The following is a 27,601-nucleotide window of genomic DNA, read 5'->3' on the forward strand; positions in this document are numbered from 1 at the left end:
TCTGTCTCTGTGAGGGTGGATGGCAGGCTCAGCTCCCAGTCACTTCCCTGGAGCAGCAATTCCAGCTCAGTGACAATTAGCCAACAGCTGGAATACCAGTTAAGCACAGCTGCCATCATGCAAATTTAGAGATTAGTAGGGATTAAAGTGGTTTGGAAAGCCCCACAATTTCTCATTAATGCTCCAAGGTCTCTAATAGCCAACTGCCCTCCATTCCCCAGATGGCCCCACATGCCCAGGGCTGCAGAGGGGTCACTGTGCCCTCTGTGGTGCCCCAGAGCAGCCAGCAGCCCTTGGAGAGAAGCAGACGTGCTTCTCTCCTGCTCTGCAGAAATGTAGGGAGGTGGCCAGAAGGCTGACAAAATGTGGTTATTGCTTTGCACAGTTGCCCTTAAATTGGCAAGGTCACCTTTCAGTGGCTCCTTGGGGTGCTGCCCCACAAACCTCCTCAGTGGGGGCCTCCAAAGGGCTCCAAATCCACGGCCACAGTGACCCAAAGGTGACAGAGCTGGGGTTGGACTGCAGGGGGAGGGACAGCATGGGTGGCACCTTCCTTCAGAGGGGACAAACCACAGGCACCTGGTGGCACCAAAACCCCCAGTGATGATCCCTTCCAGACCTTCTCCCAGGGCTGGAAACCTCCTCTCTGAGATTTCAGGGGCTCAGGGCCACTGACCTGCCACACACACAAAGAATAAATCTCAGAAACTCTCCCTGGAGGAACTCCTGTCTCCTTGCTGTCGCTGACATCTTTTATGAAAAATCCTTTCCTTAGGATTTTTCCTCCTGAGAAGCTGAGAGGCCTCAGGAACAAAATGCAAACAATGGTTATCTGCTGCTGTGGAATGCAACAGGTGCATCTGGGATTGGTCTCATGTTGGATGTTTCTAATTAATGGCCAATCACAGTGAGCTGGCTCGGACACAGAACCGAGCCACAAACCTTTGTTATCGTTCCTTCCTATTCTATTCTTAGCCAGCCTTCTGATGAAACCCTTTCTTCTATTCTTTTAGTATAGTTTTAATGTAATATATATGATTAAATAATAAATCAGCCTTCTGAAACATGGAGTCAGATCCTCATCTCTTCCCTCAGCCTGAGACCCCTGTGAGCACCGTCACACCTTGCCATGATAACTCCAGAAAGGTTTTCATAATATTCCATTTCCCCCCTTATTTTAATCTTTGTGTATTTATTATGAAATTAATTACTTTGATATTGCAGAGTTAGAAGAGGGTGGGGCAGGTGAGGATGTGGTGGGAGAGGAGAGAGGGTGGAAAGCTGGGGAGGGCAAGGCAGAGGCCACATCCAGGACGTCCCCCAGAAAAAGGAAAGACTGCTTCAGCTCTACTTTTCATACGTTTTATTATAAAGAAAGGTAAGATAAGCATTGTGAACCGAATGTGCCAGGTGCTGCCAAAGCAGCACCCTCAAACAAAATAAAAAATAAAAAAAAAAAACCCCAAAAATGCACCTTATGAGAAACTGTAATTATGCTCTCTAATTTTTTTCATAAATAGACAAAAATCATTGTCAGCAATTTTTTAAATAGATGGACATATGGCCGGAAAAAAATAATAATGCCATACAACATGGATATAAATTGTCCATTTCTTGCTGTACAAATAATAGAAACAAGTTTGGCAGGCTTTTTTTGTTGTTTTTTTATACACATCTCCCTTCTATGTATAACTAAAAAATGTGCTACAATTAATATAAAATGCTTTTACTATAAAGTAAACTACTAATTTCTTTCACAAAAAAATCTTAAAGATGTCTTTAGCACAGCTCTAAAACACTTAGTAAACTACTTACAACTATCCAACAAATTATATTTTCATGATCTCTTTCACATTTGTCCTCTCATAGTTTGCCTTCTGCTCTCTCCCCCACCTACCTAGCAATAGTTTTTATTTATTTTTGTAATTTTTTTTTCGCCAGACCATCCAAGGCCTTTGCATGTACAATATTCACACAAACTTCACATTTTCTTGCACAAAGTTTAGTGCTGTTAGCAAGTCAAAAGAGTGCATCCTCCTACTGAGCTGGCCTAATGCTGCAGGACACCAGACCTGGGTTTATGCTGCGTCTAAAAGCAGTTCACTAGGAAAATAGTCCGTAGCTAAGCTGATGGCAAGCAGAAAAATGGTGTCCTTAGTTTAACTTCATCATTTTTTTGTTGGTTTTGCGCTTGTTTTATTATTTTTATTTGAATTTTCTCTCTTTATTTCTTTTTTTGTTCTTTGCGATTTACGAGGTGGGGTATTTTTTTTTTTTTGTGGAGGGGGGGGGAGTGGGAGGGGGGAAACTTCCACAGAAAGTAGACTTATTTTTTTGTTTGTTTTTTAGAGTTCAAAAAGAAAAAGGAAAAAAAAACAAAAAACAAGAAAACTGCTCTTAGAGCCTGGAAACGAAGCCAGCGCCGAGGTGCGGTGGAGCCGCGCCGCCCGTCCGACCCGCTCGTGCCTCCGGGGCTGGAGCATTGACCCTCTCAAGTGTCCTTCTCGTGAGCCTCCTCCAAAGGGTGCTGAGCCTTAGGTGAGGTAGAGTGCCTTGTCCCTTGGCAGCATGCTGTAAGAGAGAGCACAGGCAGTGAGACAGCAGGGACGGCACAGCTGGCACACCTGGCACTCGGTTTGTGCCACCCCGTGGCTTTCAGGGTGGTGCTGTTTTCATTTTTATTCTTTCGTATTGATGCCTTGAGTTTTTAGCTTTTATATTTCCCAGACCCTGTACTGGACTAGTGTATAACTCTAGTGACACTCTATGCAGGGTGTCAGTAAGTTCTCTTCACATTTTGGTCAGACAGAACAATCCTTTTCCAGAGTGCCTTGTCCCTTGGCAGCATGCTGCAAGAGAGAGCACAGGCAGTGAGACAGCAAGGAAGGCACAGCTGGCACAGCTGGCACTCGGTTTGTGCCACCCTGTGGCTTTCAGGGTGATGCTGTTTTCATTTTTATTCTTTTGTATTGATGCCTTGAGTTTTCAGCTTTTATATTTTCCAGATCCTGCATTAGTGTATAACTCTGAACTCTGAACATAGAGTGTCAGTAAGCTCTCTTCACTTTTTGGTCAGACAGAACAATCCTTTTCCAGATGGGAACCAAGGGCATCATTGCAGCCTCAGGCCCAAAAAGTATAACCAAAAGTGAACTGGGGGGAGCAAACTGGGGGAATGTGACTTCATTACCTGAAGCTGTAATTGGACAATTAACCCCTGATAGGCAAATAGACCAAACTTATATCTGTGTGAAAAACTCATGACCATCATCCATTTTGGGTGTAGCCTCAGCCAGGCTCTTGCACTGCCCAAGGTGTATCCATTGAAGGCCTTCAGTAAATACCTACTTTATTCTTTTAACTCTGTCTAGTCTCTGTTCTAGGGAGCCTCTCCAAGGCCTCAATTTGTTCTCTGCATTCTTTACACATATATTTGTAACCTGTTGTATTAGTGGCTGGTTTTCCCTGTAGTTTTCCATGCCCTTTCCCAAGGTAGAAAGACAAAACACATTCCAAAGCCCCTGTCCTATCTTGGTTCTCCCTGGCAACCAAGGTGGAAAAACAGCTTTTCAGACACATTTTCATCAACAAAGTACCAGTACCATGTGAGGGAGGGGAAGACTTAGAAGGGGATTGACCCATGGGTGGGAATTTCCTCACCACTTGAGCTCCTAATTGGTGCTTCTTGTCAATGATGTTAATTTACCAAACTTATAAAACTGCCTGCACCCCCATGGGGATGGGCTTTTGTGGACATTTTTCCATAACTGTCCCTGAAGGCCTCCAATAAAGACCAGCTTTCATATCACCTCCTGTACTAATGTAATCTCAAATGTGAGTGTTGTTTCATGCACAGGTTGTGAAGGCATCAAGGGCACAAAACACAGGGTGGGCTGCACACAGAGGGATCACAGCAGGACCATTCAGGTTGGAAAACCCCTCTAAGATCAAGTCCAACCATTCTCCCAGCACTGCCAAACCATGGCCCCAAGGGTCACATCCATGTGGCTTTTAAAGCCCCCGCAGGGATGGTGTCTCCACCACTGCCCTGGGCAGCTCTTCCAGTGCTTGACCACTCTTTCCCTGCAGAATTTTTTTTGCAAATACCCAATCTAGAACTCCCCTGGTGCAACTTGAGGCTGTTTCATCTTGTACTGTGAGCCCAACCCTCACCTGGCTACACCCTCTGTCAGGGGGTAGCCCTGACCTAACCCTAACCCTAACCCTAGTGGGTAACCCTAACTCCAACCCTAAATTTCAGGCTGTAGTTGTAGAGAGTGAGAAGGTTCCCCTGAGAGTTGGATGCAATTTTATTTCTTCCTGAATTTCAGCTCTAAGGGCTACAACATCAGATTCTTCCTGTGGCTTGGTGGGGCTGCAGGGCAGGGCCAGCTCTGGGGGTCCCTGCAGATGCCACCAGCAGGATGTTGGAATGCTGTGCCTGGGATCACTCCCAGGGCCACCATCCCCTGCTTCACCACACCTGAGGCTGAGCCAAGCAGGTTTAGAGAGTTAATTTTAGATCAAATGTGCTCATTCTCACACAACATAAGGAGAGCCCAAAGAGGGAGCCCAGACACTCTTTTTTTTTTGGGACATAGTAGAGAGAGAAGTGGCTGAAGTCCCTCTCCCCTGGCTGATGATCTGTGGAGGTTTTGCTCTGAGATTCAGGACTTTCAATGGGACACACACAATGGAAACATCACCAGCTCCATTAAGACATCTTGGCCTTAAAGAGTATTAAAAGTTAAAGATCTTGGGAGGTTCTGGTGTGGGTGTGTTTGTGAGTGGAATAATAGGCAAGGGGCAGACAGCAGAGCAGGGCTGGTGTTGATAGAGCTGTCTTCTGATAGAGTCAAGAGCCCAGCCTCTGCTAAACTCCACATTTTATAATCTGCATTTAAAATGCACAGTCTTCCCTCCTGCACTCAGAAAAGATTTAATGCCACTGAGCAGCAGCGAGGTATTCCAGTCCTAAAACTTCATTAATTTTACACAGCACGCTGCAGAGCATTTCCCAGTTCATTACAAAGTATTACCATAAATAATTGAATCCAAAGTAAGTGCAGTTGTGATGGGTTATCTCTGCCTTTTTATAGTGTTTGCTCATTTAGCTGCTGATTTGGAAAATTCCCCCCTTTGGAGAGGATCAGTTCATTGTTGGAAGGAATTAGGGAGGTTATAAATGGCTGGATCTAGTGGCTGTACATGGATTTTTGTGCCTGGACAAGGTGTAGTGGACAGTGCCCCATCTTTTAGCCTAAATGAGAGTGGGAAGAGGGGGGAAAAGTTGCTAAAGGATGAGAAAAAGAACCTAATCCATGCCTTAAAACAAGAGGAAGGGTATAGAAAGATGAATCCAGTTCAGTGTTATCCCAAAAATACCTAAATATGAAGAGACAAAGGTAAATCACAGAATGTTTTAGGATGGGACACAACCCCTGGAGAAAGTTTTTTTTTTTGAGAGATTTGTAATCAGAAGAGAGATTGTGGAGAGATTTGTAATCAGAAAACAAGGCAGAAAAAACAAGGGAGGTGCTCTGAGGAGTTAAGATTGAATTAGGGATTAAGAAAGGTTTGCACATGATTGTAAACCAAGCTGCACCTCTGGTGGAGGTGAGACAGCTCCCATGGAGAAAATCCCTGTGGAACAGAGGAATTCAGTGCCTGGGAAAGAGCAAGTGCCAGAATCAGGCTGTCAGGTGAGGGAGACAGGGGACTAGGAAAGGAGTTTGTGATGTGGTGGCAAAAAAGCACTGAAATTGTGTGCTGCAGTCACTTGTGGGAAGTGATAGTCAAACACCAAGCAGGAGCTGAGAAATGCTCCCCATGTCTTTGCTCACAATCTAGGACAGCTTGGGCTTCAGCCCAGAAAGAGCCAGGGAAATTGGATGGAAGTCAGTAAGCACAAAGTCATTAAGAATAGGGAGAGCAGGAGGTAAGGAACATTTAAAACTCTCTCTCCAGCATGGCTGAGTTATGAATTTAGGAGTGTCTGCTCACAGGATCCCAGAATTTGCAGGGCATGAGGGAAGAAGTGTCATTTGATGGCATTTTAAGTAGCAAGCATAGGCTGGGAAACAAAAATCCCTACAGCAGCTCCCTTATTAGATAGAGAAGGACAGAGAGAAAGACAACCTTGTCAGTTTTTCAGAAGTTATCTGGATGACAAACACAAAAGAAAACAAGGCTTGGGAGGTTTTACCCCAGCTAACCCAGTGCCAACAGATGTTGGAAGCTAAAGAAATATCAAGGTTAGACATGAAATAAAATTCCTAACCCAACAGGGCTGTCTGTGTGCTGGGGAGGTTGGGATGATCCTCCTTTCCAGGAATCTGGGGCTCTGCAGGTGAGTCACATCCCATCAAGGACCAATCCCTTCTCTTTCCAGCCAGGTTTTGCTCCTCACAGTGCTGCTTTAATTGCAATTAAGCTGAATGCACTTCTGAGGTTGAAATGGGCCAGAGACTTCCCAAAGAGTCCTAGGGCAGCACCGATGGACCAAACCTATGGAGACAACACCCCTTAATCACTGCTGTGCCCAAGATCTGCTGAGGGCTGGACCCACCCAGCTAATGGAAGGTGCTGTGGAGGAGCCCAATGACAACTTTGAATGTCACTTGGAAACTAGTACAAAGGAGAAGAGTCAGGGAGATCATGGAATCCTAGAGTGGATTGGGTGGGAATGGGCCTTAAAGCTCATCTTGTTCCCATGGACATCTTCTATTATCCCAGGCTGCTCCAAGCCCTGTCCAGCCTGGCCTTGGGCACTGCCAGGGATCCAGGGGCAGCCCCAGCTGCTCTGGGCACCCTGGGCCAGGGCCTCAGCTCCCTCACAGGGAACAATTCCCTCCCAATATCCCATCTAACCCTGCCCTGGCACTGGGAAGCTGTAGGAGGATAGAATATAAGAAAATAAAGGTAGTAGACAAAGTAATCTTACCCCTAAGGAGTTGCAGCTGGGTTAATTATTAAAGATTAGGAGCAGGCCTGACCTTAACAGGCCACAGCTGTAGCCAATAAGAAGAAGAGTGCTAGAAAAGAGTGGGGTGGCTGGGTGAGAAGGGAATTGGAGTCAATTGGCCACTGTGAGAAGAAGGAAGAGTTGGTGCTTAGAGGAGCTGCCTATGAGAAATGTCAAGGAGGTATGAAACTCTTGTAATAAGGAGACAACAGCATGGAACCTTTGCAATACAATGACAATAGGAGCCATTCCCCCTTGCCCCATCCTTCCTTGCCCTGGGTGAGGAGATCCAGATCATCTCTTCTCTTGGCTTGTAAGCAACCTTGAGGCAGCTGCAGCTGCCTGGGGCTGCTCCAGGTGATGCAGAGGGGGCACTGAGGCTGCAAATCCCAGGGCAGCAGAAGCAGGAGATGAGGACACTGCTGGCACGTCAGGTTTACAATAAATGAGAACAATCCAGCTTTGGGCACTGGCTGCCTTTAGTCACAGGAGATGGCTCCTTCCTCAGCAGACACTTTGACATTTTCAGTGCACTAAGCACTTTCTGCAGGACTGATCTCTATCCATCTGAGTTCCTTGCTGTTATCTACTCTAATAATTATCTGGAAGTCTCTGCATAATCTGTCTGGTTTTAGAATGACTTCTTTTTTTTTTTTTCCAGGAAGCTGTGATAAAACCATGAAATTTGATATTTCTGCTGTGACAAAGGCATGAAATGCATGAGCTTTGATCATGAATTGCATGGGCCCTCTGCTTACAGTGTGGCACTCCAGCCAGATGTCACAGAGCTTGTTTTAGCAACACAGGACTCAGTCCCCACTGCTATGGGAGCATTTCACCTGTTTCTGGAGTGCCCTGGGCTTTCTGCATGGCACCCAGGCAGTGGGATTTGCAGAGGGAATCAAATGTTTTCCCAGCTGATCCCTTGAGAAGCGATGCTTATTTCTAGGGCAGTTCATTCCTGGGATTTCCCCAGCACCCCTGGAAATGGGGATCCATGTGCCACAGCCTGCCAAGCACCTTCAGCATTCTGCCCATGACATGTGAAGTGACTTTTACAATCAGGTCCTGGTCATGTTCCCTCTTCCAGGCTGTCTGCAGAGACTTCAGGAAGGAGCATGCAAAGGTCAGGCCCATCCATGTCCCTGAGCCCCTGGGGCAGGCAGACAGCAGGGATATTCTAATGGATCAGGCAGTTATTTATTGCCCTCGAAGAAATAAATGTCTGTACACTCTGTGCCCAGCCCAGCAGCTGTGAGTGCTCTGCTGGCACAGACAGAGCTGTGCTCTGAAAAGCCTGGGAGCTGGTTATTATTTTATTATTTCTGGTGAAAGCACTGTGTTCCAGCACTTGAAGGAAATCAATACTCCAACCATCTCCAGTCTCCTCCACAGCCTGCTCCCACAGAGAACCCTGGGAATGTTCTAGAGCACAACAGAGCCTCCAGACCACTCGAGCTGAGCCAAGAGCAGGGGGCTAGGCAGAGGCTGGAAATGGCTTCCACACACTCCCTGCTGCCCAGCTTTAAGACTACCCTGATATTTTAATTTACTGGGGATTTCCAGCAGCATTAAAGGGACCTTCATGCTGGCACATTGATGTCAGAGCTTGTAGGGCATGAGGGGAAGATGTGTGCAGTTGTCAGTGGGTGTTAGGAAGGGTGAAAGTTTGACAAGAGTCTCACAGATATGTGTGCTTAGCAGAAAGATCTTTGAATGTAAAGTCTGATGAAGGAATAGAGATGGAAGCAAGTTTTGATACAGAAGAAAAGAATTGCTGAGCCAGTCTCACTGCCTAACCAAGGAGGCAAAGGGTGTGTTAGTTAGAAAGGGTTTTTATGGCTTAGAGCAAAGGATAAACCCACCCCAAACAAGAAGATGTTTTCACCAAGCAGAAAGAGAGCACAGGCAAACAAGGCAGCAAAGCTGCAAGTAGAAAAAAGGTCTCAGAATTTTCCACTGCAAGAAAACTGAAAACCAACTTCTAGCTTGAACTGTAATGCACTGACTGTTAGTGATTGGAGAACAGTAACATGAATATGGTAATTACAGTAGTTATGATAGGCTGTAGATAATAGTTAAGGTATAGATTGGTTCTACTGTGTTAAGATGCTCAGCAAAGAAAAGTCTATAACGCAATGTAACCAAAACCAAAGGGTCTCCAGGGCTGCCTGCAGCTGGAGCTGACAGCTGTGGGCACAGCTCTGTGACCCACAACCCTGGGCTGCTGGAATATCTTGGATGGAATAAACTGCATTTTGGAGAGCCCCTGGAGTCCCACATCTCTCATTTCAGCTCTTACAAGTGGGGCTTTCCTGCATGGTGCAGGGGGATGGAGCATTGTGTGGCTCTAGGGAGGATGGAGGATTTGTACACCAGCCCCAGGAATGGAAAGGGTCCTGCTGGTAGGGACAATTATGGGAGGCTGTGGCCTCAGTGCTAAGAGCAATTGCTTTAGGAACAGAAGAACATTGCTTATCATAGAACCACAGAATAGTCTGGGTTGGAAGGGGACTTAAAGCCCATCTCAATCCATCCCCTGCCATGGACAAGGACACCTTGCACTGTCCCAGGGTGCTCCCAGCCCCATCCAACCTGTCCTTGGGCACTGCCAGGGACCCAGGGGCAGCCCCAGCTGCTCTGGGCACCCTGTGCCAGGGCCTCAGCACCCTCACAGGGAAGGATTTCTTCCTCACATATGATCTAAATTTCTTCTCTTTCAGTTTAAAACCACTCCCCCTTATCCTATAACTATCTTCCTTTGCAATTAGTTGCTCTCCAACTTTTTAATAAGACTCTTTAAGCACTGGAAGGCCACATTGAGGCCTGCCCTTATGGACATGGCTGCTTTCAAACCTCCAGGAACTCTGCTGGGGAGACTGCTCCATAAAGAAATGTGTCTAACCCTCCCATGGAATGGAAATAAATAAAAAAGAGGAAAAAAAAAAAAAAGACAACTTTTCATATCCAATGAAGAATTTATCCATGAATTTTAAGCTACCAGCTTCCATAGCATCACTTCAGTGAGCCTACAGAGCTGAGGGAGCCTGGAGCTGCCCTGAGCACAACTGGGCACACATTTTAGGGCAGGCAGGGAGCTGTGGGGCACTGTCCCAGCCCAGCTGTGCACTAGCCATGAGCTGCTTTGTCTACTGGCCTGCAGTGGTTGACCCCACACTCCCTGCTGGGGTAGTCGCTGTCCCACTCAGTGCCTCCTGGGGGGTTTGATGCTCCAGGAGAACGGGGTCCAACACTGTTCTGGAACTCAGATGAAATATGGGAGAAGTCCTGCAGGGTGGAGAGGAAAAGGAGGGTTACAGGGGCATCCAAAGCAGGAGAAGTACAGATTTAATAATAGTGCATAATCACATTTACATTGTCCCCCAAACCTGTCAGTTCAGAGCACAGGAGGAGCCCCAGGGACAGAGGGAGGTCCAAGCCCAGACATGGTGTCAGTGCAGCAGCACATTTCATATCCCTTCTCCCTGCTCTTTTTGCCAGGACCCCCCTCCTTGGGGCTGGCAATGGCTGTGGAGGCCACAAAGCCACAAAAGCCTTTGTGTTTTGGCAGTCTGGCCACCAAAGCAGTGCCCAGTGCAGTGCTGAGTTCCCCACCCTGTGCTCAGGAACAAGGGACAGCAACACAAGCAGCACTGTCCCCACGAGCTGCCACCACTGGCAGTTCTGCAAAGACACTGAGGGGCTGCTCTAGCTGAAAGCTGATCAGTTTTCCCCATTTTTTGGGGTGGGTTTAATGAAATTTATATCCATTAGGCAATGTATATAAACCAGATTCATGACACTTACCTGGCAAAGAACATGATTTTTTCCAAAATATCCAAATTAGGGCAATGGGGGCGGGGTATTTTTTTTTATTTTTATATTTTGTTCACAAACTATGTGGAATGAAGTTTCACAAAAGGCTGCCCTCAGCAGCAGCTCCAACCCCAATGAGTGAGTGTGAGGATCCCCTATAATGCCCTCACCAGATCACAGAAGCCACTTTGGCTGTGCAGAGCTAAGCCCAGTCCCTGTGCTGGAGAAGTCAGGGTCATTCAGGCTGCAGAAGACCTCCAAGATCATTGAGTGCAGCCATTAACCCAGCACTGCCACCCCACCACTAAACCCTGTCCCCAAGTGCCACATCTACACATTTTTTTAAAGCTTCCAGGAATGGTGACTCCACCACTTCTCTGGGCAGCTGTTCCACTGCCTGATAACCCTTTCAACAAAGACATTTTGTTTAATTTTCAATCTAATCATTCTCTGGCACAACTCGAGGCCATTTCTTCTTGTGCTGTCCCTGTTCCTGGGAGCACAGCCCGACCTGGGGCTGTCCCCTCCTGTCAGGGAGTCACAATGTGAAAATTTGTATTTTATGATTGGCTTTTAGCAAATATTAAAATGCATATTATATGTGTTATGTTAGAAAGTTATGCTGTATTAATTTTTTTTAGTAGTGTTAAATATAATTTTAGGTTATAACATAATGTTAAAATAGAAACCATGCTATGTAGGATACTTTTTAAAAGAGAGGACTCGCAGAGAGCAGCCACAGGACACCTGAATCTTTCAGAGAAAGAGAATTTATTGCTCCATTATCAGAAGAAATGAACTTCTTCCTGCCTCACTCAGTCGAGTTAGGATTAAGAGGAAGAAGTTGAGGATGACCAGACAGAATCCTGTGTTTGAATGGAATTTATGCATCATGGATGAGGTGTATGAATATGCAACAGGCTGTTGTTTTTAAGGGTTAACGCTCTGTTAACGTGCGTCCTTTTTTGGGCTTATTTTGCCCAGAAAAGGTACCTGGACTGTCCATAACTCTTTGGTTTTATTGTCTCATTTTGTCCTAATCCAAACTGTCCAAAATTTTATTGTTATTTACTCTAATTATATTACTATTTTATAACCATTTTATTACTACTAAACCTTTAAAAAATTAAAAAAACCAAGCGATTGGCATTTTTCACACCCAAGGTCCCCCCTGAGCCCCCTTTTCTCTGTGCTGAGCCCCTTTCCCAGCTCCCTCACCCCCATCCCCCCCATCCCCAGCACTGACCTGCTGGCCGGGCGGCGAGGCGTTGATGGGGGGCTGTACCTGTAGTGCCATGGGGGGGGACAGGAGGGGCTGCTGGGGGACCTGCTGCATGCTGAGGGGCTGGGGCAGGAGCGAGCTCTGCGGGTGGTGCAGGGACAGCTGCTGGTGGAGCGGGGGGCTGATCTGGAAGGAGGGAGGTGGGGAGGCACTGATGCTGGGCAGCAGGGGCTTGGAGGGCAGCGTGCGCGACAGCCCCGCGTGAGGGTGCCCGCGGTAGCTCTGCAGCTCCGATGGGGACAGGAAGGAGCCCAGGCTGGGGTAGGGAGAGGATGCCTGAGGAGGCATGGGGTACATGGGCTGCTTGGGAGGGATCATCTTGGATGGGGGGTTGCTCTGGGTGCTTTTCGTCTCCCCCTGGTCAGCAGAGCTCTGTGGGGAAACAAAGTGGGAGGTGGTGAGGAAGGGAAAGAGGAAAGGTTGATATGCATCCTGAGATACCCATCAGTGCAGATGGCCCCCCATGGGCTATTTCCCCCAGGGATTGTCTTAGCAAACTCCTCACTAAACATTGCCCTACACTGTCACAGACATCTTTTATGAAAAATCCCTTCCTTAGGATTTTACCTCTTGAGAAGCTGAGAGGCCTCAGGAACAAAATGTAATCAATGATTATCTGCTGCTGTGGAATGCAACAGGTGCATCTGGGATTGGCCCATGTTGGATGTTTGTAATTAATGGCCAATCACAGCCCAGCTGGCTCGGGCTCTCTGTCCGAGCCACAAGCCTTTGTTATCATTCTTTGCTATTCTATTCTTAGCCAGCCTTCTGATGAAATCCTTTCTTCTATTGTTTTAGTATAGTTTTAATGTAATATATATCATAAAATAATAAATCAGCCTTCTGTGAAACATGGAGTCAGATCCTCATCTCTTCCCTCATCCTAAGACCCCTGTGAGCACAGTCACACTACATGACACCAACTATGTGGTAGCCCACTTCCACCACGTACTGTCTATAGGAGCAGTGTTTGTAATCCTAGCAGGCTTTACCCACTGATTCCCTCTATTCACTGGGTACACCCTCCACTCAACATGGACCCCCATGGATCCTGCTCCTCTCCCACCTGCCCCATGAACTGCCAGCCCTGCAGCAGCTGGGTGCCCACAGCCTGGGTGCAGCATCTATAGCTGGAAAATGAACCCCAGTAACTCAGCTGTGCCTTTGGCAGAGCCTGCAGCATCAGGGAGAATGAACCTGGTGCCTCGGGTTTTAGCTTTTGTATTTTCACATTCTGTGCTGCTTCAGTGTGTGGGTCTGGGCTTCATATGATGGGATGGTGAGCTCTGTGCACAGAGCAGGGACACAAAACAATTCCTGCTCCAGCTGGGCACCAAGGACAAATGATCCAAATCTCATCCCCAAGAGCACAAACACCGTGGGCTGGAGAGAGAAAAACAAGCAGGGTGGGACTGCAGGGGCTAAAGCTGGAATGGGACAATGAACTGCAAGATGCAAATGGAGCAGAACTGATCCAGGGGTGAGACCCCGTGCCCGGCCGTGCATTTTGGGGCCATTTTGGTTCATCTTGGGTGCAGCCCTGGCTGGGCTCTTGTGCTGCCCAAGGTGGATCCATTGAGGAGATCCTTTGAATAAATCCCTGCTTTATTCTTTAGCTCTGTCCAGTGTCTGTTCTAGGTCAGCCTTCCCAAGGCATCAAACAAGTGCAGAGACAAACTGCCCCCCAGCAATTCACTGCTTTGGGTGGCTGACAAACCCCTCCTGCTTCCAGCAGAGTACAAATGGGTCTATAAACCCTCTGCTTTCTCCATCCTGTGCATCCCTGAAGCCCTGGTGGGTCTATAATACACGGGACAATCATTTTGGCAGGACGGAGAGAAGGACAAGGGGAAATTTTCTGGGTTGGACAATGAGGATTTTGTCCTGTGATGGGCCCTGATCCTTTCTCACCCAGCAGCCACACTGTGTTTCTTTGCTCAAAACAAAGTTTTGCAGAAGAGCAAATTGGAGAAATTGGGAAAAAGCCCAAAGCCATAGAGCACATGCGTCCATGATTTCCATGCCTTGCACGACTCCTGCCCCACACTGCTGAGAGACACGTTCAAGACAAGACCCTCAGAGGCTTGCAGGGGAACCAACAAGAGTTTTAAATCCTCAGCAAGTCCCTCCCATCCCATTTTTCTGTCCTTGCTGCTGTTCTGGTGAGAAGTTAGCAGCTCCTGGTCTGCAGAGGGGCTCTGAGCCTTTCCAGCTCCCCATCAGCACATGGATCCTGCAGGTGAGGGGTGGTTTGGGAGATCACTTTATTTCCCAAGGCAGCTGAACGTGATCATTAGGCCCTCAGGATGTGGTGCAGTACCAAGGAGTAGCTTTGAAGCTACTCACTACCCAAGGGCAGCATTATCCCTGAGCCAGGAAGATTTTGAGCTCCACAGGAGCCCCCCCCAAACTACCAGGCAGCAAATGCTGTGTCCCCTCTCTGGAGGAGTGGAGGAGGGCAAGGTGTGAGGTCCCTTGGGATGAGCATCCACATCTGGGCCCATCACTGCTCCCCAGGGTGGTCTTGCAGCACTGGGAGCTCCTCTCTGAGCCTGAAATGCTCTGAAATGTCACTGTTAGGCACTGGGATGGGCTCTCTGAGCCTGAAATGCTCTGAAATGTCATTGTTAGGCACTGGAATGGGCTGTCTGGGTTTGGCCTGGCTGCACTGTGGTAAGAACCCATGTGCTCACATCTCATCAACCCATAATTATGGTGTTGATAAACTCCATAAAACTCTCTAAAAACTCCCTAAAAACTTGGTCTAGGCTAAGCATGCACAGGAGAAGCAGCGCCTGGGGTCCTGAACAGGTGGGACAGCCCAAGTGCATGGAGCAGGGTGCAGCAGGACGCTGGTACCAGTGAGCCCAGTACTGGGTGTCACCTTCCCCTGGGCCAGCCCCTGCTGCCACCTTGTCCTCCTGACCCCTTTGCTGCACTCACACCCCAAAAGCAGGCAAGGAACAGTGGGGACAAGCAGCAGGGACCCCTTCACCCCCCACAGGGACACTGATGAAACCCCCCAAAGTAAACCCATCCAAAGTGGGGCCTCACTGCAGGGCTCTAAAGGCAGATGACAGCCCAGCTCCTGCCCTGACCGTGCCACAGAGCCCCTCTTTCAGCCCCTTGGGAAGGTGCTAATGCTTTGATCAGCTCTGATATGACAATTACACAGCATTTCTGATAAATGTGCTCCTCCCTGGAGGCTGCTGTGAGTTGTACCCTGTCTCTGAGTGTGGCTGTACCTTGGAGACGAGGCTGGCCCGGTATGCAGCCAGGGCTTTCAGGTACTCCTTCTTGGCAGCTTCTGTTTTCCTCTTGTATGCCTGGAAGGACCAAAGGATGGAAAATCATTAGTAGAGGGAACAGGGGGCTGCTGGGCTCGGCTGCACCCCACCTGCTCAGTGGGAGCCCCCTTCAGTGGGGCTGTGTGCATGAAAAACTCAATTCTGCTGCAGGGGAATTTACACCAAACCAAGAAAATGAAGGCCCTGGATTGGACCATGCTGGGAGTTTTGATCTGATCCTGTGCTGGGATCTCTGGTCAGAGTGGTCTGTGTGTTTACACAGGTATCTGTAAGAGACACAGTCTGATTTATAAGGTGAACACAGTGAAATCCCTTCCCAACAGGAAGCAGAGTAAAGAGTGATCCAGGCTCTTGGAAGAGCAGGACAAAAGCCCAAATCCTCAAATTTGACAGGACTATCTTTAAAGTCCCTTCCAACTCAATCAATTCTATGATTCTGTGATGATGACCAGCTTAAAAACATGTGAGACAGTCAGAATTCCTAAATTATCCATTTGTTTTCTTGGCTTTTCCAATATTCTCCTTTAGAGCTCAAAAGCCCAGCTCTTCCCTGCAGTCTGGACAGCTGGGAACTGCTTTCTGATCTTACAAAAACTGAGATTTTTGCCTCGTGTTATGACTTGGTGACCTGGCGCTTGCAGGGAAGCAGCAAGTACCAGCAGAATTTGCTTCCCTAAGGAAAAAAAAAAAAAGATTTGGAAGAGTGAATTGAGTGAATTATGGTTTATTTTTCCCCATAATGAGAGATACCTCTTGATCATGTCAGTGCTGGTTCCCTTCCTGCCTGGATCCTGGTTCTCCACATGGAGGTGAAGACCTTCAATAAATAATGGTGTGATCCAGTCTGCCCCCAGCAGTGAGTCCCCATGGGATTGCACAGATTAAACTGAGCAAAGAAGTATTTTCAAACAGAATTAAAATTTCAGGATAAAGGCAGGAACTCCCAGGAAAAATACCCACCAACCCTCTTCTCCACTGGAAACCCAAAGCCTTCCTCAAGTGATGCACTGAAAGTTGATTTCAATTAGAACAGATTTGCATGTATTTAATTCAGCTTTAAAACCAACAACAGCTTTCAGCAGTTGAAATGTTGAGGCATGGTGGGCACATTCTCTGCTTAGAATGATTTAGGTTGGATATTGGGAAGAATTTCTCCATGGAAAGGGTTGCCCAGCCCTGGAGCAGGTTGCCCAGGGAGGTGGTGGAGTCACCATTGCTGGAGGTGTATAAAAGACCTCTGGATGTGGCACTTGGGGATGTAGTGGCTGTGGCATTCACATTCTCTGGAAAAATCCCTTTGCCCAGGGTTTTTCTCCTGGAAAGCTGAGAAGCCTCAGAGAAAAGGAAAACAATTCTGATCTCATTTGCTTCTCCTGTGTTGTGCTCACACGTGGAATGTGTTTGGAGATTGTTCACCCACAGGTGATTGTTCCATTGCATTCTGCTGGGAGTTGTTTTCACTCTTTGGCCAATCAGAGCCAAGCTGTGTCAGGACTCTGGAGAGAGTCACCAGTTTTCATTATTATCTTTTTAGCATTCAGTGAGTATCCTTTCTGTGTTCTTTAGTATAGTATAGTATTCTTTAATATAATATAGTATCATAAAGTAATAAATGAGCCTTCTGAGAACATGGAGCCAGATGCATCATTCCTGTCTTTGTCTGGGGGGAACCCAAATACAATAAGTGGCCATGGCAGTGCTGGGCTGACAGGACAGGATGATCCTGAAGGTATTGTCCAACCAAAACAATCCCACAATTCTATGATTTAGCTTATTTCCCCTGCAAATTTCCATGGCCATGGCAGACTCCCTCCCAGCACTGACCTCTGAAGGGAGAGTAACCTTCCAGCAGTTGAACTGAATGTGAGTTTAAAATCAGTACAGATAAATTATTAAAAATGGATTGAAAGCCTTATTTTCATTGCTAAATCACAGTGAGTCCTGTAATGAAACGTTTTGACTTGACACACTGGAGGTCTCAGATGGCAATTTTCTGAAATGGAGTATTTCTCTACATTTGTCTTTGGCTTTATGGCATTCAGGAAATATTACATTTGCTCCATTCAGAACAAAATTACTTTTCAAAATGTCAGCCTGAAGAAGAGTTTGCCTGTGAAAAGTAACTATTTCTTCAAACAGTATCAGTTCCCTTAATAAAAGCTATTACCTTTCTCTACAATCTCCAGATCTTTTATTATAGAATCAAAGAGTGGTTTGGGTTGGAAGGGACTTTAAAGCTCCTCCAGTTCCATCCCCCTGCCATGGGCAGGGACACCTTCCACTGGGGGAGGTTTGTGCCCATCACAGCACCACAGAATTTATTGTGTTCAGCTGCAGACCTGGTGGATGCTCTTAAAGGTGGTACCTGAAGCCCTCACAGCAATGAAATAGGAATTCCTGTATTTCAGTGTTTAAGAGTGGCCACAGCTGGATGCTGTCCTATGGAGAACATTTTTAATTATTTTTCCTTTATAACAGCAAGATACAAGAGTGGTTTTACCTTTTTTTTTCCCCAATATGGTGGGAAAACAAAGTATTCAGAGCTATGCAGAGATAAATTTAATTATAGCAAGACTTGCCTGGAGCAAAACCTGCAATTTCTGGACAGTGAGAGGATAGGTAAATGAGACTTCCTAAAACTAAATGCAAATAAATAAATAACCAATAAAGTCTGTGCCTATCTTCATCCCCATCACTTGATTTTCCTGCTAAACTTTTTTTTTATGCCACTCTTCATCTGTTCTTGTCTCTTTTAGAGCTCTCATGTTGGGATATGCTGCTGGGTGGGGTCTGGTGCAGGGCAGGGCAGGGGCAGCCAGTGGCTCATTCTGCTCCAGGCAGGAGCCTCTGAGCTCTCAGGGCCAGTCCTGGCTCAAGCCTGGCCACCAGAAAGGTGAGCTCAGTGATTGTGCTCCCTGATGTTTCTCTGGTGAATTATCTGGGTTTTAATCATAGAATCCCAGGATGGTTTGGGTTGAAGGCACTGTTTTGATCCACCCCTGCCATGGGCAGGGACACCTTCCATGGTGTATAACCATGGTCTATTCCACCATTCCATGGGTGCCATGGAATTGGCATTACCATGGAATTGGTTATTCCACCATCCCAGGGTGCTCCAAGCCCTGTCCAGCCTGGCCTTGGACACTTCCAGGGATCCAGGGGCAGCCACGGCTGCTCTGGGCACCCTGTGCCACCACCCTCATTGCAAAGAACCATCCCTAAGGGTCTCCTGTTGGGAATTTTGCAGTCCTGCCCTGCACCCACACAGGGCTCCATCAAGGACACCGAGCTGCCTGTCCCCAGGGAATCACCATGCTGACGTGGGATCTGAACAAAGCTCCTCACAAATCCTCTGTGTAAAGGCAGCTCTAGTGCAGCATTTATAACCTTTAAAATTTTAATTTAAACATTGACAAAACCACATTACTTTCTAATTAAATCCCATTTTCTCCCAGGGATTTTAATTTTGAAGTAATTTATCAGATTTAAGGATCCTCAAAACATTTTGCATGTTTTTCTTCCTAACCTGCCGTGCCCACTGATTTATTTTCCTTATTCATTAGCAGGAAGATTCATTAGTCATTAAGCGAGTGGGTGGGTTGGAGGGAGGAGGAGGGGGGGGCAGGAAATAAAAATGGTTAGTGATTATGAAAACAAAAAAAAAATCAGAGCTGTAAGAAGCATATGTCGGGATCGTAATCCTGACACCTCTGTGTCTCAGCAAAGCAGCCAGTAATTGTACCATAATGAAATGTTCTTGTTTGATAACAAGTTAATTAGAGAAGACAATTATTGCAAACCCCGCTGACGCCCACGAGCGGCTCCGTGTCGCGCAGGCACTGAGTGACAGCTGGAGCTGTTCTCTGTCACCTCTGCATCCCAGCCCTCCTGCTCCAGCAGAAATCCTGCTGTCCAAGCCCTGGGAACGAGGGGAAGAGCTCAAACTCTCCCCCAAAAAATCGAGGGGTGCGCTGAGCCCAAGTGGGAGGGGTCTCTGCTGCAATCCCAGCTGGAGTTTGGGGCGTTTTGCTTCATAAAAAAGGTAAAACATCAGGAGAGGAGAGATGGGAAGTGCAGGAAAGGTGTCCAGGAGGAAAGCTGGAGGGGAAGACCAAGAGGAGCCACCATGATGTAGCAAAGGAGGCACAGGGTGATCCTCTGCATGTAGGAAAAGAGGGAAAATAGGCTTAAATTGCACCAAGGGAAATGTTGGGTAAGCACTGGGAAGCCTTGGGAGCAGTAAGGATAACTAAGCATGGGAAGACATTGCCTGGGGAGATGTGTAATCCCCACCACTGAGGGTTTAAGAACAGATTAGGAACACATCCATCAGGAATGGCTTAAGTAGAGATGATCCTGACTTCAGGCATCAGTATGGGCTGGTTGACCTCTTAAGTCCCTCCTTGCCCTTCTTTCTATGATTCCACGACTGGTTTTTTTCTTCTCCCAAATGTGTGAATTTGATTTTTATTCTGCTTTTAAGTCTGCAGGGTTTTTCTTGTAACTATGATACACTTTCCTGCAAGATATGTCTTGAGATCACCATAACTTATGGTTTATTCACAAGATGTCTCAAAGCACGTCCTCCCTGCCACATTCTCCTTTCTCTCACACATGCTTACCACAGCCACTGGAAAGGCAAATAGGAAACATGGACAGGTTATCCTTATTTCTCCCCAGATCCTCCTTTCCTCCTTGCATGCCATTCTGTATGCCCTTCAAGACTTATTCTGTCTCTCCCACCATTAAAACCAACCAACCCAAGCTACACTTCCAGAATAAAACCTGTGGTCTGGATTGTCTGGTAAGTCTTGAGGTCAACATCCCTGAGGGTACCTCCAGGGAAGACCCTGGCTGTGGGAACTATTTGCATGGTTTCAGGAGAGCTCCTGCTTTATCCTGGTGGAGACACAGTGCTGGGAAGCAATTCCTTTGGAGAATGAATGGAAGGGCCTGCAATGAAACAGGAATTGCCATAGGTAAAGCATCCTGAGAGGTTCCTGCTCTCCACTGCCTCAACTTCATGGGGTGGCGTAGCATTCACATTCTCTGGAAAAATCCCTTCACCCAGGGTTTTTCTCCTGGGGAGCTGAGAAGCCTCAGAGAAAAGGAAAACAATTCTGATCTCATTTGCTTCTCCTGTGCTGTGCTCACATGTGGAATGTGTTTGGAGATTGTTTACCCACAGGTGATTGTTCCATTGCATTCTGCTGGGAGTTGTTTTCACTCTTTGGCCAATCAGGGCCAAGCTGTGTCAGGACTCTGGAGAGAGTCACCAGTTTTCATTATTATCTTTTTAGCATTCAGTAAGTAGCCTTTCTGTATTCTTTAGTATAGTATAGTATTCTTTAATATAATATAGTATCATAAAGTAATAAATGAGCCTTCTGAGAACATGGAGCCAGATGCATCATTCCTGCTTTCATCGGGGCACCCTGCAAATACAATAGGGTGGAAGTCATCCCTCACTCCATGTGAGGGCATAAGGTGCATTCCCAGGACAATCCACTGAAGATTCCAAAGGGAACAGGAGGATGACAAATCCAAACCCTAGCCTCCAATGAATAGCACACACCATTCACCTTCCAAAACTCTGATCTTGCTCTCCAAGAAGGACAGTGACACTCGTGGAGCTGTTAAAAGCAGCTCTGACCTTTCCCATCCTCCCCATCTTATCCTGCTCTCCATCAGACCTCCCTTGAAGCCTTGTTTGGGGTTGGTGCTTTGATCCCTCTCTGGTGCATGGCTTTCCTCAATGCCCAGAAGATGCTGAAACCTCCTGCCAGGCCAGGGCAGGTGCCTGGACCCTTCCAGCCCTCTCTGCCAGGGCTTTGGGGCTGCAGGAGGAAAGTGCATCCAGCTGTGGCTTTGGGGCTCACAGCTCGGTGCAAGGCTGGAATTGGGCAGTTTGTAGCATGGCTGTTCCAGTAGGATCTCTCCCCTCTGGTGGCTCTTTCATAAAACAACTTTGCAGCTGGTCTTCAATGCCTCTGGCCCACCACAGACCCTGCAGTGTCCTGTCAGCAGCTGATGGATCAGGTTCAATGAGCAGATGGATCTGATTAAATGGGTGATCTATTGCTTTCTGCTAAGCAATTCTTCTGCTGGGTAATTTCCCCCTGGAGTGTGACTTGATCCCTGGAGCTGTGTTGTTCTCCAGGCTGTATATCTGTGTCAGAAAATCCCATTTGTGTTTGGCCATGGAGTCACTCAGCATTACTGAACTGGTCCTGGTGAAGCACGAGCAAGAACTCTTCTCTGGTACCTTTGAGTCCCAGACTCAAAAACTCAACTGAAAATGCTAGGTTTGCCCACTCTCTGCTCATTTCAGATGGGAAGCTCTGGGTTAGCCTGGGGATCACCCAGCAGATTGCTTGGGAGCTCTTTGGTTCCTCTGCTCCCAGTTCCCAGGAAACAACTGCCCAGGGCTTTGATTTGTGGCTGCATTTGCTGACAAAAAGAAGCTGGTTGCAGAGACTCCTGCAGCTGCCACCTTGGCATTGATCTCCACCATTGCTTGGCTCCAATCCAACCTCCTCTTCACCAAAATACTGCAGGGAACAGGGAGGTGCTGGGAGAGGGAAGAGCAGAAATTGGCAGAGGAGAGTGAATCCCACCAGTGACATCTCTGCAGAGTCTCCAGGCTTACCACCCCCAGGAAATCCCCCCGAGGGAGGCAGTCACCGGGGCTCTGTCCCCTGCTCTTGGGCAGATGTGGCCCATGGTGGGAACAGAGGGGGGCTGTGGGTGGCACAGACCAGGACCAGGCTGTCTATGCCAGGGGAAAATCCTCCTGGGGAATTAGCAGAGCTTTGCTCCAATCTAGAGCTCAATTTCTCCTAATTTCTGTCAAATCAGGCAGCCCTTTTAAACCTTGCTGGGGAACTCTGCTTGAGATCTGCTAATGGGAAAAACTCCCACCGAGGCACGGGATTCTGGAGCTGGGACCTGGAGGATTCCTCTGACAGGTGCCCCATTGGATGCTAATGGCTGAATTAGCATTTCACTCTGCAGCAAAGTCAGAGCTATCTCTACAGGAACAGCTGCTAAACTATTTGCAAAGTTCAAAGAGGATGTATTCATTTTTTTTTTTTCTCCTCGAGTCACATTCTTCAGATTCCCGTGTAAGCTCCTTAGGAAGGGCCACGGCAGCTGTTGAAGAATGAAGATTACAACGTCCTGCCAACGGAGTGCTGGGAATATTTAAGGTACTGTTATTTATTCCTATTCTACAGCCACACTGGAAGGGGTTAAAATGGGGAAGAAAATGGTGCTTTGCCGAACAGGTGTCCTTGAGCAGTACCCAAGGACACGGAGATTGCTAATCCTGTATTCCACAGCATGATCAAATCACCAGGCAACAGATATAAATAAAAAAAGGCAGGAAATAAGGAAATTTAGATACAAGTGTGTCAGAGGGAAAATGAAGATTCATTGTGAAGAGGCTGAGAAGAGAAGAAGGAACAAAATGACAAAGCCACAAATGATAAACCAGTAAGAACAAAAGAAAGGGGGGAGAAAAAAGCCTCTCTGTGAAATGCATGTCTGTGACAGCAGCAGCCAAATCAAAGATGCTGCTAGATTATATGGTTTCTTGCATAATATGCATTCTGCTTCCCTTTCTGTGTTTGTCTTTCAGCTGGTGCACAGGGAAAAAAAAACCATATCTGAAATGGGACGTGAGCAACCTTTATTTTCCTTGTTTCATCAGGAGGAGAAAGCAAATTTGCTTTGTGGGAGCAGCAGCACCTGCTCAATGGCAAATAAATAGCTCCAGCTTTGATATTACAGTGCATATAATCATTAGCAGCACAAATGGCAGAGGATTAACCCCCTGTGTGCTGGCCAGGACTACCTGGCAAAGGGCTGGCATGTCCCTGCTGCCAGCAGAAATGCTCCAGGAGGTGTCTGTGGAGAGGGGCTGGGGCTCTGGAGGGGGCACAGGACCACCCTTCCCTGTCTGGCATGGCTACAGGCCACCAGCACTGGGCTTCCCTCAGCCCTTTGGCCCTGGCACAGCTCTGTGCACCCCAGAGCTGTGTGCAGGATGGAGCTGGGCATGGATGGACACGGGGCGGGAACAGCAGGAATGTGAGCAACCAGGGGCTGCTCACACGTGGGGGAATCACAAAATGCCCTGAGTTCATGGAGCAGCTCCCCTGGAAAACCCTCCCTGCTGCTTTCCACAAACTGGGAACAAAAGCACCCCCAGGACTGGGCCCACTGGAGGGCATGGGGTGAGGTTTGTAAATCTTCTCTGAAGAGAAACTCCAGGGATGTAAAGAACTGCTCAGTAACACCTTGGGGATGGGCTCTGCTCCTCTGGGATCCAAGTGTGGGACAAGCTCCAGAGCAGATCCTACAGCCTCACATCCACCCCTTCTCAAGCCAGGAAGAGGGGAACTGTTCTCTAACTGAAACTTTGGTCATAATTTAGCCAAAATACCCAGATTTGGCTTTTGCTTGCCTGCTGTGCCACCTCTTGTCAGGACCTGGGACATCCCTCTGGGTGTCCTGAGCAGCCAAGACCCCTGCCAGGGGTCTCAGAGACCCTGGCACAGAGCCCAAGATGCCCCTGTGGTTTTGATTATGACCTGTGGAGCAAGTTACCAACCTTAGATGAAGATCTGCAAGCCATGACAAATTAAGTAGAATGATAGTGAATTTATCACAAGGTGAAAAAGTAGATTTTGGGGTTTTTAGAATGGGGGTTCAGGAGGCAAGATGGAGGGATCTGGGTGTGTCCAGCCTTTCTCCTTCTTCTTCTTGGCCTCCATCTTCTGCTGTGATGTTGGTACTTTTGGATTGGTTTAGAGTAGAAGCTCACTGTCTAACACAGGTGATAGGTATTGGGAAGTAATTGTAAACATTGTACAGGTAGTTTTTAGTATAAAGACATAACCCTGCCCTGGGGGCAGGCAGAGTGCCTGGAACTGTCCTGCTGGATGGACCTCAGCAGGGCAGGAAAAATAATTTTATAGATAAGGAACAATAAACAACCTTGAGAGCGAGAAATGAAGAGCCCTGACTCCTTCTTCAAGCACCGGGCTGGGAAAAGAGACTTTCCAACTTTTCTTGGGGTCACTCTGACAAGCTAAAGATCTCAACAACCTCTGTGTTGGCTTTTCCCCAGGTTGCTTTCTGCAGTGAGGACATGAAGCCACAGTTGTCCACAAAGCTAAAAGCAGTGTCCTTGATGAAACAATTCCCTTCTCCAGCTTTTCCACCCCTTCCCAGAGCACAATCCTGCATGCTAATGGGCTGCTGCAGCCATGTGGCAGGCTGGACCCCCAGCATGCTGGCTGTGCTGCTTGGACACCATCCCATCTCCAGATGTGCCAGGAGAGCCCCTGGAGTGCCTGCTTGCCTTCATCACAGGGAATGTGTGCACCACATCCTGCAGGAAACACCTACAGGACAGCCCAGCCACTTGTTTTCACTCATTACAGGCATTTCAAAATTTTCTTTTTCCTTTTTCCCCTTTCCGTTGCGTTGCCTCATGAATCCAAAAAAAGCTTCACCAGGGGTGTTGGCAGAGGAAAGCAAACAGGGGCTAAATAAACTCTCCTGCAGCCAGACACTTGCAGAGTGAACGTGCCACATCACACAAACCAGCCCCAGGCTGCCAGAGCCGAGGAGAAATCGTGTCCCTGCAGCCAGAGTCCCGGGCAGGGAGGCAACTGCTGTGGGAGAGAAGTATCCAGCTGGAGACAAAGGCAGGAAGTTAATATTTAAGCATTCAGACAAGGAACAAATGACTTAATTAAATCAATTACAGCGGGAGAAATGGAGCCACTTAGAAAGCGTGTGTAAAGAGACGGGGAGGCTGCTGCGAGCTCATGAAAGAGGGGGAGGAGGGAGAGTTAGCAGGGAAGATAAACGGGCTGGTTTAATCCCTGCTGGTAATTAAGAGCTGAGCGTTTGCACTGCGCTGAGTCAGGGTGGCAGCAGCACTCCCTGAGCTGCGGGGATATTTGGAACCAGGAGCAGTAAGGGAGGCACAGGCTGAGATGCTGGGGGGATGCAGGCAGGAGAAAGAGGTGACCCAAAGCTTTTCCACACTCCTGAACCCCCACACCCTGAAGCAACAGCAAAACCCAAGCCCCTGTCCTGCAGCTTCCCAGGGCTGGGGTCACTCTCCTGACCTTCCTCCCCTCTTCAGATGGGGAATTTCTGCCTGCATGATCCTACACTGATCCCCCCAAAGAGGAGGAAAGGGAGCAGCAAAAGAGCTTTCATCCCTGGAGATCCTCTGCTCTTACTCCTGACTCAGTGTGGGATGGAAATCAAGGTTCTGTCCCAGCAGAATTTCCAGTTAAATGGTTTTTTCCCTCCCTGCTGCTCTCTCCCCATATGAAGCTGCTCCCAGTGCTGGCCAGGGACACCCAGTGACACAAAGCTTTTCCACACTCCTGAACCCCCACACCCTGAAGCAACAGCAAAAACCAAACCCCTGTCCTGCTGGGGTCACCCTCCTGACTTCCCTCCCCTCTTCAGATGGGGAATTTCTGCCTGCATGATCCTACACTGATGCCCCCAAAGAGGAGAAAAGGGAGCAGCAAAAGAGCTTTCATCCTTGGAGATCCCTGTGGGGTGGAAATCAAGGTTCTGTCCCAGCAGAATTTCCAGTTAAATGTTCTTTTTCCCTCCCTGCTGCTCTGTCCCCATATGAAGCTGCTCCCAGTGGTGGCCAGGGACACCCAGTGACACAAAGCTTTTCCACGCTCCTGAACCCCCACACCCTGAAGCAACAGCAAAATCCAAACCCCTGTCCTGCAGTTCCCCAGGGCTGGGGTCAATCTCCTGACCTTGCTTCCCTCTTCAGATTTCTCTTCTCTTTCAGATTTCTGCCCGCATGATCCTACAGTGATCCCCCCAAAAGGGGAAAAGGGAGCAGCAAAAGAGCTTTCATCCCTGGGGATCTCTGTGGGGTGGAAATCAAGGTTCTATCCCAGCAGAACTTTTAAGAACTTTTAAAAACAGTTAAATGTTTTTCCCTCCCTGCTACTCTCTCCCCAGATGAAGCTGCTCCCAGTGCTGGCCAGGGACACCCAGCTGGAGCTGTGGCCAGAAGTGCTCCCAGCTAAAGCCTGTTTGGGTGCAGGACACATCACACACCATGTCAGGTCTCACTCTGACATGAAGTGCTCCTGTTTGGGTGCAGGACACATCACACACCGTGTCAGATCTCACTCTGACATGAAGTGCTCCTGTTTGGGTGCAGGACACATCACACACCGTGTCAGGTCTCACTCTGCCTGACAAACAGCCCTCCTTGCTCTGGGAAGTGCTCCCTGGGGTTCTCTCCATAGGAAATGAGCAATTACAGGCTTTTGTGACTGACTCAGCTAAAGAGGGAAAGCAGGAGCTGGAATTCTGCACGTGAAGCAGACAAAGTGGCTGACAGCTTTGGGGCAGCAAGGTTTCCTCTGTGAGGCCACTTCAGACATCTCCTTCTGAAGCTTTTAAAGCCTGACTGCTGGGTTTGGAGCCAGCAGCACAGGGAGTTAATGGTGTTTAGCCTGTTGGCTATCACTCCTTGTAAGTAAATAAGCAAATACAAACCCATCTCCCATCTCAAGCTGTAAAACCCCACGTCAGGGAAAGGCCACTGATGGCTGTGCAGAGTATGAGCTTATCAAGAATAATTAGTTGACATCAAAATTTTGCTCTTCCCCATGCAACAACAGCAATTCTGCACAGTGGGCACTTCAGCACTGCTCCTAAAAACAGCTTTTTAGCCTGTGGAAGCCCCTGGCCTTGCCCTGAACACTCCTGCACTGTGGAATTGCACATTTCAACAGGTGAAAGACAAAAATAAATAACTCAGTAACTCACTTGCTTTTGTTCTTCTCCCAGGCTGTCCCACATGGATGCCACGATTTTCGACACGTCCCCGAAGGTGGCGTTGGGGTTTTGCCCTTTGATGGCTGCTTGTGTGTCTCTGAAAAACAGGGCATAGGCTGACACAGGCTTCTGGGGCTCATTGGGGTCCTTCTTCTTCTTCTTCTTTTGGCTTTTGGGCTTTTTGCCCAGGTCTGTTGAGGGTCTTTTCTCTCCAGTAGCCTGCAAAAGCAAGAGATGAAGCTTAGCTAAGGTCTGCTACCAGCCCCTGCTACAGCTACTGAGCCAAGGAGATGAGAGAGGACGTGGGAAGTGGAGATGTCCCAGTGTGGAGAGGGGGCAGCTCTGGGTGTCTCTTTCTCCCCCAGGAGCCTCTTGGACCCTTGC

At 47.9% G+C, this 27,601-nt stretch overlaps 1 protein-coding gene across 3 annotated transcripts in view; it reads right to left on the bottom strand.

Annotated features, from left to right (window-relative positions):
- Positions 1-2,257: 2,257 nt before the first annotated feature.
- The window catches only part of TOX2 (TOX high mobility group box family member 2), a 177,949-nt gene continuing 152,605 nt past the window's right edge, over positions 2,258-27,601 (bottom strand). For 2 of the 3 annotated variants that reach the window (XM_066561665.1, XM_066561668.1), the window contains exons 5-9: positions 27,209-27,436; positions 15,308-15,388; positions 12,027-12,434; positions 10,122-10,252; positions 2,598-2,849 (exon numbers count right to left, since the gene is read on the bottom strand). In XM_066561665.1, the coding sequence (XP_066417762.1) occupies positions 2,777-2,849; positions 10,122-10,252; positions 12,027-12,434; positions 15,308-15,388; positions 27,209-27,436 (921 nt within the window). In that variant the 3' untranslated portion in view covers positions 2,598-2,776. Of the gene's footprint in view, positions 2,572-2,597; positions 2,850-10,121; positions 10,253-12,026; positions 12,435-15,307; positions 15,389-27,208; positions 27,437-27,601 lie in introns of those variants that run through there. The other variant, XM_066561666.1, reaches the window with a different exon arrangement.

Source organism: Molothrus aeneus, chromosome 17, assembly GCF_037042795.1.
Source record: "Molothrus aeneus isolate 106 chromosome 17, BPBGC_Maene_1.0, whole genome shotgun sequence".
Lineage (NCBI taxonomy): Eukaryota > Metazoa > Chordata > Aves > Passeriformes > Icteridae > Molothrus > Molothrus aeneus.